The sequence below is a fragment of the Rhodnius prolixus genome, unplaced genomic scaffold (genome assembly GCF_049639745.1).
Source record: "Rhodnius prolixus isolate KJV_2025 unplaced genomic scaffold, Rpr scaffold_2, whole genome shotgun sequence".
NCBI lineage: Eukaryota > Metazoa > Arthropoda > Insecta > Hemiptera > Reduviidae > Rhodnius > Rhodnius prolixus.
In genome coordinates, this window is record NW_027411592.1 from 32,664,847 (window position 1) to 32,677,431 (window position 12,585).

The following is a 12,585-nucleotide window of genomic DNA, read 5'->3' on the forward strand; positions in this document are numbered from 1 at the left end:
TATTAGAATGTTGCTGATGACAGTTAAAATTTAAGACTAAATTGTCTATAATACAAGAAAAGATGTTTATTTAATGAAGTATTTTAACCTTAGTAACTGGGCAGATTAGTGGATATACTGGACGACGCTAGGTTTCCGCAATTATACAGTATAGTGCAGTATTATTCTATGTAATGCACGACATTATTATTCCAAAATTAGTGTAGCCAAACTTCGCGTTTAGTCTAAAAACTGATAAATCTGTTGAGTAAAACTGGGCTAATGCTAAGTCAGTTTTCTTAAGTCTTGGGAATGCAGAGGTTCTGTGTTCCTCAAGTTGTTAAGAGGTTAAAACTACTCACAAATATATAAAGCTATTAACATCTACAATGAAATAAACCTGCAAAATAGATCATTGATCACTTAATTTTACAAACAAATGATTTACAAGCAAGAAACATATCTTTTATTCATTTTTTTTAAAATCTTTTTTGTCCAGGTGAGTGGATTGAAGTTCGAGACTCAATTGAGAACATTGAACCAGTTCCCAGACACGCTTTTAGGCGACCCATCAAGGAGAATACGGTACTTCGACCCGCTCAGGAACGAGTACTTCTTCGATAGAAACCGGCCGAGCTTCGACGCCATCCTTTACTATTACCAAAGTGGAGGAAGGCTGAGAAGACCGGTTAACGTGCCTCTGGACGTATTCTCGGAGGAGATCAAGTTCTATGAGCTCGGGGAGCTGGCCACAAACAAATTCAGGTTAGTCTTACGTTTTGTTAATTAATGGAAATATTTTTGTTTTAAGCTAAGGCTAAATACCCTCACTTTTTTCGATTTTTTGCTGTTTGTTTCGTCATCTACATGGAAACTTCTTAGAGCACTGGCGGTCTCCAAATGGGGATCACTCGTTGCAAATAACATGGTCCAGAAAGTGAGATATAAAGTGGCCCCCTAGGAAGTTACTCCAACCCAAGGATCTTTGTCTTCAGAAATGACTTTATTCGCAATGGTAGAAAAGGTGGTCTTTTTATGGGTGTCAGGCCCTGTAGGCATGGCCGACAACGAAATGTCTGATAGGACAGCAAAATGTGCTGCCTCCGGAAACATAGATATGATCACTCCAGTGTATCCTAATGATCTGAAAATGTTAATGAAAGAAACTATGACAAGAAAAAAGCAGAATCTATGGAACCTCACGAATTAAAAATTGATATGTGTAAAGCCTTACATACGAACTAGACCAGTTGAGAACCTCTCGCAGCGGGAATCTGTTATACTAGCGAAGATCAAGTTCGGACAAACACGGAAAGAGACCTAGATGCCCATTTTGCAGGGAGAGGCTAACTGTGACCAGGCATTGCGGCCAGGAAACCATATAACTAAATTTTTATTTAATGCTCACTGGTTAATTTGCTCTTACTGCGAATATTTTCGGATATACAATTGATATTTGCTGATATGTATTTTGTTTGTTGGATTCGCTTTCCATTCTTTACTTTGAGTTAATATGAAAATGTAAATTGTTAGCTATCCTTCTCCAATCGACGACACCTGATCGATCGATGGTCGTGAAAACCCTCCTGAAATTGATCTTAAGATAACCTGACTAGTCAAAATCATACTTATGCTCAAGTTCATTCACAACCGACCACCAGTCAGGCTTCTTCAAAGACTGAGGCAGCTAGTGGAGTCGTTAGTTCTACATCACAGTCTTAAAAAGAATGCTGGAGAAACCAAATAAAAATAATGTGATAAAAGTTGTATAACAACGTAAGTTTTACGAACATCCTTGCAGAAGAAGTTTTGAAAGTCGAGGTAGTTACTCCTGAATACAGTTTGCAAAGAATAGCCGATCAGTTTTCAAATGATAACTGTGAGAGTTGGCTAGGATCTGCTCTGTTTTGTTGCCCAACATGAGGAATAATCATCGTGAGGATATTCTGTCACACAACGTTTAACTACCTACAGAGAAACTGCAACGAGATCTGATCCAGTGATCACTGAATGATAACGCTTCTGATTTAAAATTAAATGAATTGCAATGACTGTATAAGATTTCTTTTTCAATTTCTTTTTCTTAGATATAGAAACCCTCTTTTGGTTCGTCAGATTGGCCTGTGTTCTCTCTGCAGCTCTTAGGTGAGAAGGGTGCTGTTCACATCATGGTTTTATCATACTATCTTATGGGTATTTTGGTTCTTCGGAGATGGAAAAATGTTGGTACTTCAATTTCTTAGGAGACAAAGAGTAGTTCCCTTCAACTTCAAATTATGCGCATCATGCGCAAGGTTTTATCGAAAAATATGGATGGATTGCTAGAATACCGATTTCTGATAGCCATTCACTAAATGTTTCCATTTATAATAACTGTTTTATTTGAGAATTTAGTTACATCTGCTTTTATCATTACTTCCTATCTTCGATCCATTGATTATATTTATAATATTCTAATTTTTTCACCAAACTTATCTTTTCTTTTTCAGTACATTTTTTACTAATTTATAGTGTTCTTGTAAAATCATTGACCTCCTGCAGATTGATTTTCAATGACGTAACTTAACTTTTTATTCTCCTCTCCTTGTTTACTCTGCTTTCAACTTAAAACAAAATAATTAGATTTCTATTTATATTGAAGGCGGACTTGTAACAGTTCATTTATTTCTTTTACCCTATTCATGGCCTCCGTTAACTTTGGGCGCCGGCTGTCTCTGTATAGAATTGATAACAATTATTGTTCGTTACTTTTTTAAACTTCAATTACGTAATACGGGCAAAAGTAATTGCACCTTTCTCGATACGAGTTTTTAGGGTACCTAACTTAAGCCAGTCTTCTTTGTGCACCATGTTTATTGTTTTATCATGAACTCTTGAGGGAAATTTGGTCCTTCTGGTTTTGGACAAGCGGAGGATTTCAACTTTAAAGTATTCTTAAAGGGTATATGATGCTTTATGTGTAGGTATAAATATCTTGAAAATATATAAATAAACTAATATCTGGATTGGGTCCCACTCCAAACTACGCCTGTGGACTGCGTCTTAGATATCCAAACTATCACAATCGAATTACTCCTTCACTGAAAAAACAATTGCCCACTTTTTTTGTGATGTTCTCAAATGGCTCCGAAGGTATTCCTTAAACTTGGTAATCTTATTGCCGTCATATTTAAAAACAACGTTTCTTCCCAACAGTTTTCTGTAAAAATTCGATAAAAGTTACTTTTTGGATGGGATATAGCTCCGTTATAATGTAATATATGGTCACTACAAATAAACGGTCTTGTTGTCTCATATATTTTGAAGATTGTGTTCATGAAATTGTGAGTAGGCAATTGCGATACCGAAAGTACTACTGTGCTAAATGGATTTTTTTTATTTTTGTGGATTTTGGGCCTAAATTGCTCCATCGATCTTTTCTGAACTTATTGTTAAATTACGTAAATCTCAAACTTTTATTCCAATAAATTTGAGGAGCAAAGAATTGTGTGTTTCAAAGTTCTCAGTTTTGAGAAAATATTGAGAACCTCGAGAATTATAGTCAGAGAAACCAGTGTGAATCTATTAAAGTCACTTCGTCAGTTTTTGAAAGTCACCTGATCAAAATACAGGCGTAATTCCAGTTAGTGTGTTGTAGCTTCTGCTTTCATTGTCACTGTTACTTTTGTTCGAGATATTTTGCTTTATTACTTTCTTCTTCTTCCGCACCCCTATAGTTGTGTTTTTAATTTATTTTGCATTTAGAATTACTATTTAATTATTCAATATTTTAATACTATATTAACATTAATCATTAAATCAAAGGGCGTTTTAGCAACATTGCAGACATTAATTGCTCCAAGTACTACATCTTTTTAAATCAGTGAAAACATTTATAGAAGTTTTCGACTTCCGTTGAACAATTTAGGTGTCTAAGTCGAAGAACATGAAAAGTAGTGGAGTTTGTATTTGTAGTTATTGTAGGCAAAAGTATAATAGGAAAATAACTTCAAGTAAAATTTAATTTTTCACGTCACATTAACTAAGCATCGATGGGTCTTATTAAAGAATCATTGCAGTTTTAGGAAGGAGCCGTAAGCTTTGAACTCTTTTACTTAAAAAAAAAAATAATAATTTAATGAAGTTCTAGCCTAGGATCCATTGCACAGTCGTACGATTTACTTTATTCAAATTCATAAATGTCGCATTATCTTATTGTATTCGGCGCTACTAAACGGTATCTGTAAATGAATTCCTTAATTTACTATAGAACTATTTTCGGCCAACAAATACATAAATGTTTGCTACAAGCCAATTGAGGCCATTCAGATTTAATTATAGATATCCTTAGTCCTAATTTAGAGTGTTGAATTCAATTTTGAATTTAGTTTATCTTGTCCGTATTGTCTGCAGCTTGCTAGGCTAAATTTCTTAAATTAAGAGCAGTCTTCCTCCTTACGTTTGAATCGATAATTGCCAGTCGCTGGTTAGACTTACTACCAGGGCCGGATTTTCCGATAGGCTAACTAGGCTTCAGCCTAGGGCCTCAAGATCAAGAGGCGGCTACTTTCAAATTGTTAGCAAATTTAAAATTACACTATTCTAAAATCAGTACCAATATCAACATGTTTCATTTAACATATTGATATACATCACAGTAGTGATATATTTTATTATCTCTCATGTAATTTACAAACTTAAAAAATGGGAGGTTAAAGGGACTCATAAGTGGAATAGCCTAGGGCCTCTTTTCATCTAAATCCGGCCCTGAATACTACTCATCTTAATAAATTCGTAACTCATTCATTTCGTCAAAATCCGAATATTTTATTCGTGCTGACATTATACTGGTTGGAAAACCATAACTTGCGCTGAAGTGATTTTTCTCAGGGAAGTAATGTATCTTAAACTCAAAACGAAAATCTGCACGATCCAGAATTTTAAAACTTCTTATCCAGACCAAGAAGAAACGCTAAATAAGCTAACAAGTAGCTGAAAAAATTGGCAGGACTACAATGAAACCAAAGTTTACTACATTGACAAATTAAACTCAAATCTTATAACATTTCGTTTGTAGAAATTGAAATACTACAAACAATTGGAGCTCCCACAATATGCAACCGTCCACACGGCTGAAATGTGCGCTGCTTACCTAGCCAAAAGAGTTCACTATAAACAAAAATATTATACGAGTATGTACTTTTTGACTCGCTTAATGTAATAATGGCATTGTGGGCTAAATTTTGAACACAAACTGAGCTAAGGGCCCTTGTATAGAAGTTGTTATTCGCCTGGGTGCAAGGGCCGGCCGTATTAGCGAAACGAACGTGCCAAAGAGACAGCCCCACCTCTACAGGAGCAAACCATGTCGTGCCCTGGCGTACAAACATGTGGGAAAATCGTTTTAAACTGGAAATATTAACGCCAACGGGAAACTTACAGATATTGGAGCCATTTGTACGAAATGCTAGAGACGTGGATACGCGACACTTAGTGTTTACGGGTGGATCATGAACGTGGTAGTCTCCAAATTGCCGATAACCTAAGCTCCACCCTTCAGTCTTTAATTCTGATTTTATTCCATTTCATCTTTTACTCAATCAATACAGACTTTGTTTAGTATTGTTCCCCAACATACACTTCTTTATTCATTTATTTTTTAACCTACTCTGCCGCAATGAATGTTTTTTTGTTACATCATTTAGTGATTTTATCATTCCGTCCATTTCATTTTACTGAGCGAGTCGTATTGTTTTCTGTGGTTCCCGTTTTTGACAACTATTAATGATTCTAGGACCGCAGGCTGACAGCGCAAACAATAGACTGGCTGCTTCCTTCAGTTAAAAAAAGAATCCCATTCCTACTTTCTATTTAGTCCATCCAACCAACAATTTAATTAAAACCGAGACAACTCAAAGCTTTTTACTGAACGAAAAGATGGAATTTATTGACTTTCTCCGTTAGGGTATTTTCTTTTAATTTTTTAGATTAATTTTTTCCAGCGGAGATTGACAGGTGTAAGGGTAGGAGCAGAATGGATAAGGGTAGAATCTGCCAGTTTTTTTTTTTGTGTGTGTTGTTCCAATGGGCACATAAAGGGCATCCAGAAGAAGGTGTCACAAACGTCCAAGTGTCCAAAATTAATTATATAGTAGAAAAATACTCCAAACTTTAGACGTGAAGGATTAAATAGGTTAACGACTTGATGAGGTTTGGAAAGTTTAAAAATTAGACAAATTACGTATTAGAATAATTAATCAGCTAATGATGGACAGTGTAACTTCCTCCACTAATTTTAGTGCAACAGTGGCCTTGTTGTAATTTCTTTTTTATGTATTTACTTCGTTTTCCTGTCGATTCATTCGGTGAAACAGTACCAACTTTTCTTATCCTAATTATACGAGAACTTATGAATTAATAAAAGAATCTGATTTGGTCACTCACACGGCTTTCTCTTACCGCTCACTAGATTCTAATTCACAAATTCTCTTCAAAATCCGAACAATTTAATTTTATTTTATTCTTATCACATTAAAAGAAATCTAACCAGCCACTCGCGAAGATGTACCTACACTAGGGTGTTTCCAAAAATGATAAATTTTAAAGAGCGCCTCTTTTAAACGCTTTTAAATTTACTATCAATCAATCAGTTTCAAATAATAAAAATAAATGCAAAATATTCCCTAATTTAGACGTTTCAGTAACCAAAATTATTTGTTTTTTAAATTTTGTACGAAACGCATAAAAAATGAGGTGATTTTAACTTTAATTAATCGAAATCTTTCAAAAATGTATATTTTTCTTAATATTTTTTAAAAAAAAAAACAGCTTCTTTAATTTTTTTTTTTTTGGCGCATCAACAGCTGAGGTCATTAGCGCCCGGAGCTTTTTCCAGTGCACTGCCGGCCTCCGGACAGTGTTCTCTCGTTATAGGCAACACTGTCCATCACCGGACAGTGAGCTGTAAGAAGCTCCTAGGAAGAAAAAATCTAAGGGTCAGCTGCTGGATCGAACCTGGGACCTCCGCGTGGGAGTCCAGTATGCTAACCTCATAGCTAATCCCTTCCCTTCTTTAATTATTCATAACTTTGAAAATAAAAAGGCCATCAAAATGATTCCAACTGCATTGTCTTTATAGCAAATTATATTTAAATAGACTTTGTACAATTACATGTTTTGCTAATAATTTTAAAAGATTCAAAACATTTAATAAGGATTTTTTTATTAAAAAAAAAAAAAAAAAAAGCAAAACAAAAATCTTTTGATCGATGGTAGCGACCTCTAAATATTAATCGATTTTGCTCTTTTTGTCTTTAAATGAACTTTGATTTTCCACCCGGCGCTCTTTAAAATTTAAAAGTCATCATTTTTTGAAACACCCTAACCTACACCTTAATCGAATTTAATAGAAAATTATTTCCCGTTCAAGTTGTAAATTTGTGTGTTTTTAATCACCGTACAAAGTTTAAATAAAATCCTGGGAGCCATTTCCGAGAAAATCCTTTTAAAAAAAAAAAAAAATCCTTCCTTATATTTTCGGCTATTTTTCGTTTTTGAGTTACACACACACAGACCAATTTCTAAAAACCTTTTTTTTGGGGGGGACCTAAGGAGCCTCAAAAACCTTTCTAGCTTTTTTACTTAATAGAGTAAAAGACAGTAAAAATGAAGCAATTATTGTAAAAGTTTAGTCCTGTAGGCAGGACAGTTGAATAAAAAATTAAATAGGCTGTTCTAGAATATATTATAGGTGGGCGGCAAATTCCACAAATGGCATGACATCGAAATAAATTCACTGAATACTAAAATTTATGCCTTGTTTGCTGGAATATATAAGTCGGAACACAATTTCAATTGCAAATTTTTAGAGGAAATAGAAGTTAATTTTTTACCCCAACAAATAGAAGGTTACCCTCTCATAAGAAACATATTTTAGAAATTTACCAATCATCATTATACGACAATGTCTTCCATCGAATAGCAAACTGTGGATTAAAATTGTCCGGTAGATTGGTGGCTTTGAAATTCGTTCAAATTTCAAAACTTTGTATCTCTCTTCCTATTTATCAGATTTCATTGAATTCTTTTTCTAATTGTAAAGAAAACTTAGCCCTTAAATTGCAATGTTCTAGTTTTAATTGTTAATGAAATATAAAATAATAATAATAAAGAGATTTATTGCCAACAGAAAAATACATTTACATAAATAAATTTTAGTTCAGATAATCTGTACTCCTTAGTCCTTAGACTGACAGGAGGAAGGGTCTCACTATACATTACATTTTACTGTCTATGAAAAATATTTTACATGGAATTATTTATTTTATAATGAAATATAGAAGGTTACAGTTTGGTGGTTTTCAAATTCGTTCAAATTTATATCTCTTTTCGTATTGTTCAGCGTTCAATTAATTCTTTAACGGATTGTAGAGAAAAGTTAGCTCTAAAACTGGAACATGTTGCAAGATTTTAGTGATAATAGTTAATGAGATATAGAAGGTTAAAGTTTGGGTGGTTTTGAAGTTCGTTCAAATTTCAAATCTTTGTATCTGACTTCGTATTGATAAGATTTCAATGAATTCTTTGCCGAATTGTAGAGAAAAGTTAGCCAAGATTAATTATTTTGTATTAATATTAACGCTTGACTACTACATTAAGTAATGTAACGCTCTATTTAATCGAAGAATGAACTTAAATCGACGATTTTTATTTAAAACATCAACAAAATTATTGAAGTACGAGGGTCGTTTGAAAAGTCCGTGCAAAAATAAAAACTACTTAATTTTTGGGGGTAAACCTTTTTTATTTTTCAACATAGTCTCCTTTTAGGCTTATACACTTCGTCCAACGCTGCTCTAGTTTGTTGATCCCTTCCGAATAATAGGATTTGTCCAAGTCTGAAAAATAGCCATTCGTTTCTGCAATCACCTCCTCGTTTGAATAAAATCTTTTTCCCGCCAGCCATTTCTTCATATTGGGGAAGAAATAGTAGTCCGAGGGAGCCAAGTCTGGAGAATAGGGGGGATGTGAAACGAGTTGGAACCCTATTTCCATTAATTTTGCGACCACAACTGCTGAGGTGTGAGCTGGTGCGTTGTCGTGATGGAAAAGGACTTTTTTGTGGGCCAATCGTGGGCGTTTTTCTTGCAGCTCGGTTTTCAAACGGTCCAATGACGATGAATAATATGCACCTGTAATAGTTTTACCCTTTTCCAGATAGTCGATGAGGATTATTCCTTGCGAATCCCAAAAGACAGTCGCCATAATCTTTCCGGCCGAAGGAACGGTCTTCGCCTTTTTGGTGCAGATTCCCGCTTGGTAACCCATTGTTTAGATTGTTCTTTGGTCTCAGGAGTGTAGTGATGTATCCATGTTTCATCCACAGTGACGAAAAGACGCTTAAAGCCCTGCGGATTCTTCTGGAACAGCTGCAAACCGTCCTTGCAACACTTCACACGATTTCGTTTTTGGTCAAGCGTGAGCAATCGCGGCACCCATCTTGCGGATAGCTTTGTCATGTCCAAATGTTGATGCAAAATATTATGTACCCGTTCATTCGAGATGCCCACAGCACTAGCAATCTCACGCACCTTCACTCTTCTGTCATCCATCACCATATCATGGATTTTATCAATGATTTCTGGAGTAGTAACCTCAACAGGGCGTCCAGAACATTCAGCGTCACTTGTGCCCATATGGCCACTCCGAAAATTTTGAAACCACTTATAAACTGTTCTAATCGAAGGTGCAGAATCACCATAATGTTTATCATGCTTCTCTTTAGTCTCCTGAGGCGTTTTGCCTTTCATAAAGTAGTGTTTAATCAACACACGAAATTCTTTTTCGTCCATTTTTTGAAAATCACTCAACTTCCTCGATTCAAACGAATGCCAAACACAAAGAAATAGACCGATCTGGCTGAAACTTGGTGTGTGTTCTTCTAAGAGATGCTACTAACTAAACATAACCTCGATACGCGCCAGTAGTGCTATATGCTACTAACTAAACATAACCTCGATAAGCGCCAGTAGTGCTATCTCTCTGACTTTGCGCGGACTTTTCAAACGACCCTCGTATGTTGGTGTAAACATTTGAAAAAAATGTTTTTGAAATTTTTAGCCTCATAAATACTCCTATTTTTGGATCTTTTCCTCTTAAATCTGTGATTAATAGTTTAAATATTATGGATTAATAGATATTACAGTCAGTCTATGTTAAATGCTGTCCTACTTGAATAAATCTTTTGTATTTGTAAATTGACAGCCGAAAAATATTAATGAAATGATATGTACATGCTGATTTGTGTACTTTTTGTCGTTTAATTTACCCTTTTACTTAACTTTTTAAACTTGTAAGTTTTTGTTAAGGTAGAATAACTGTTAGGAGTTATTGCAAAACGTGTGACTCTGTATGGAAGACCATATCTAAATTCCTAGAAGTGATTTAACTTGTTTAATCCTGACTGTTCTCAATCTTTAACCGCCCATGCGGTAGATTGTAAGAGTGGCAATAGTTGTATGAACCCTATATCAAGACAGAAAAGCAATTTAACTAATCGCTAATAGTTAGTGTTTAACTAATAATGTATTTTTTTTAAGAAAAACTGAACTGAACGATACAAAAAAGATTCAATGTTAAATAAGAAAACTAAAATCATTCGCTCGCTGGTAGATATCATTATAGTTACAATTGCTCCAGCAAGATGCAGAAACAGAAATAAAGTACTAAAAACTGAAAAGCCCGGTCGAATACAAAGAGTCGACACAAATTGTGGGTAACTAGTACGTTATTTATGTTTATATCTATGAATAAAAGCATTAATAATAAATTATTTTTTGAATTTTCACTGCAAAAAGTTTTTGAAATGGGTTCAATCTAATAGATATATATATAATATTTCCAAATTGGCACACAAGATCATTTGGGTTGGTCACCTATAGTTTATTCGATAATTTTGCGATGTATCTTTAGACAGCAATGGATTAGCAGTGAGAATTTTGATTTGATCTTAATCTGGCCAGTAATTTAATCAGACTTAGTAATTATCAAACATAGTCAGTTATTATTGAAGTATCCGGTAATGGCTTGGAGAGACAGTAGTGTGAGGCGAGTTAGTAGCAAAGTGAAGGAAGGTATTTATTTGGGTAATTTAGAGTTTAGAGAGATTTACACCAGGCTGCTGCAATGGTGTAGGTTGTCATTGGATGACGATAGATTTATGAAGAAGTAATTTATCTCTGTAGGAAATTTCGGGAGAGAATTGGAAAAGATATTGGATTGCTCGTGTTTGGGAAGTTCAGTTAGCAGTCGAGTAATTTGCCCAAATACTTAATGCTGGTTAGAACATGTTGTCATTGTTGGTGCGCTGTCTACAATAGGGGTGGTATTTTCAAATCTGAATGAGTGAATGCAGAGTTTTGATTCAGAATTTCATTTTTCAATCTTCAATTTGAGCATACTGTAGTATTGTTTCAAATTATCCAATCACAATGTTAGAATAGAATGAAAAGAGCAACATGCTTACAAGGGCAATAGAATGCTCTAGTGTTGTTTGCATAATTAAAGCTGCAGCCTCGAAATCATGTAAGAGATGAGTGTGAGTAGTGGTTAGTTGGCCGCGATCTTACCACACTCTCACTGAGAAGCTCCGGCACTTCAAGCCGGTATTGATCCTGCCCCACCCAGTTCACACTGGCTCCCCCTCATCACCCCTCACTCTCAACCCTTCCCCACAAACACACAGAACGATTCCAACAAAATGATCTCCAACAATCTTACAGACTCTTATCCTTTCACTCAGTTCCCTTTTTACCCCTAACTACCCACTTCAACACCAATAAATAAATTTTTAAGTTAATAAATATGTGTAGATAAATTATATTCCGCTCACTTTAAATACATTTTTATTAATTCTATTAAGAAAATAAAAATAATATTTTACTCAGTTATACTTTATAAACCCGAAACCGTGTTTTAAGATCCACTATAGCACTCCGTTTCTTTCTCTTAGGCTCGCAAGATAGTGTCGTACAAGTGCGGAGTTTGGGTTTTGAGTTCCCACTGAAAGTAGCGTTTTTGAAGAACCCTATGTCACAAAAAGTGTTTTTTTCCAAATCTGGTATCCTTCACTGTCCCTCCGAAAATTACTATAGATTAGATCGTGATAAGTGGTATCCGCAAAATGTTTGAGTATCACAATCACAAAAAGTTTACCGTAGATAATCTTGCTGGTGACATAATCTAACAAAATTTAAAGAACTTTTTATTAAAATAAAATAAAAACATTCTACCCATTTCATTAAGAAAACGGATGGTCACAACTTTAGTATTTCCTCACCTTGATTACTGCTCGTTCGTACATAACATAATTATTATAACTGCAGAACTGAATCTAAAATTCCAAAGCGCTCTGAACGCCTGTGTATGATTTATTGTGAATTTAAGAAGGTATGTACATATTATCACTCACTTCATTCTTCCTTTGGCTGAACGTAAAGTTACAGAAGGAAGTATGCGCACATGCTCTTCTGGAATCAACATCCGCAATATTTTCTTGATATCTTCAAGCAGTATGGCCAAATTAGATTTTAGAAACACCAGAGCAGTCTACATTCAATTCTATATTTC

General features: G+C 34.8%; 1 protein-coding gene across 13 annotated transcripts in view; it reads left to right on the plus strand.

The window, feature by feature from the left end:
* Sh (Potassium voltage-gated channel protein Shaker) overlaps positions 1 to 12,585 on the plus strand; it is an 820,486-nt gene that overhangs the window by 749,522 nt on the left and 58,379 nt on the right. For all 13 annotated transcript variants that reach the window (XR_012455549.1, XR_012455548.1, XR_012455547.1 and 10 more), the window contains one exon: positions 479 to 744. Coding sequence is in view for 7 of the 13 variants with exons in the window: in XM_074118980.1 (XP_073975081.1) it covers positions 479 to 744 (266 nt within the window). In the remaining 6 variants the exon portion in view is untranslated. The remainder of the gene's footprint in view (positions 1 to 478; positions 745 to 12,585) is intronic.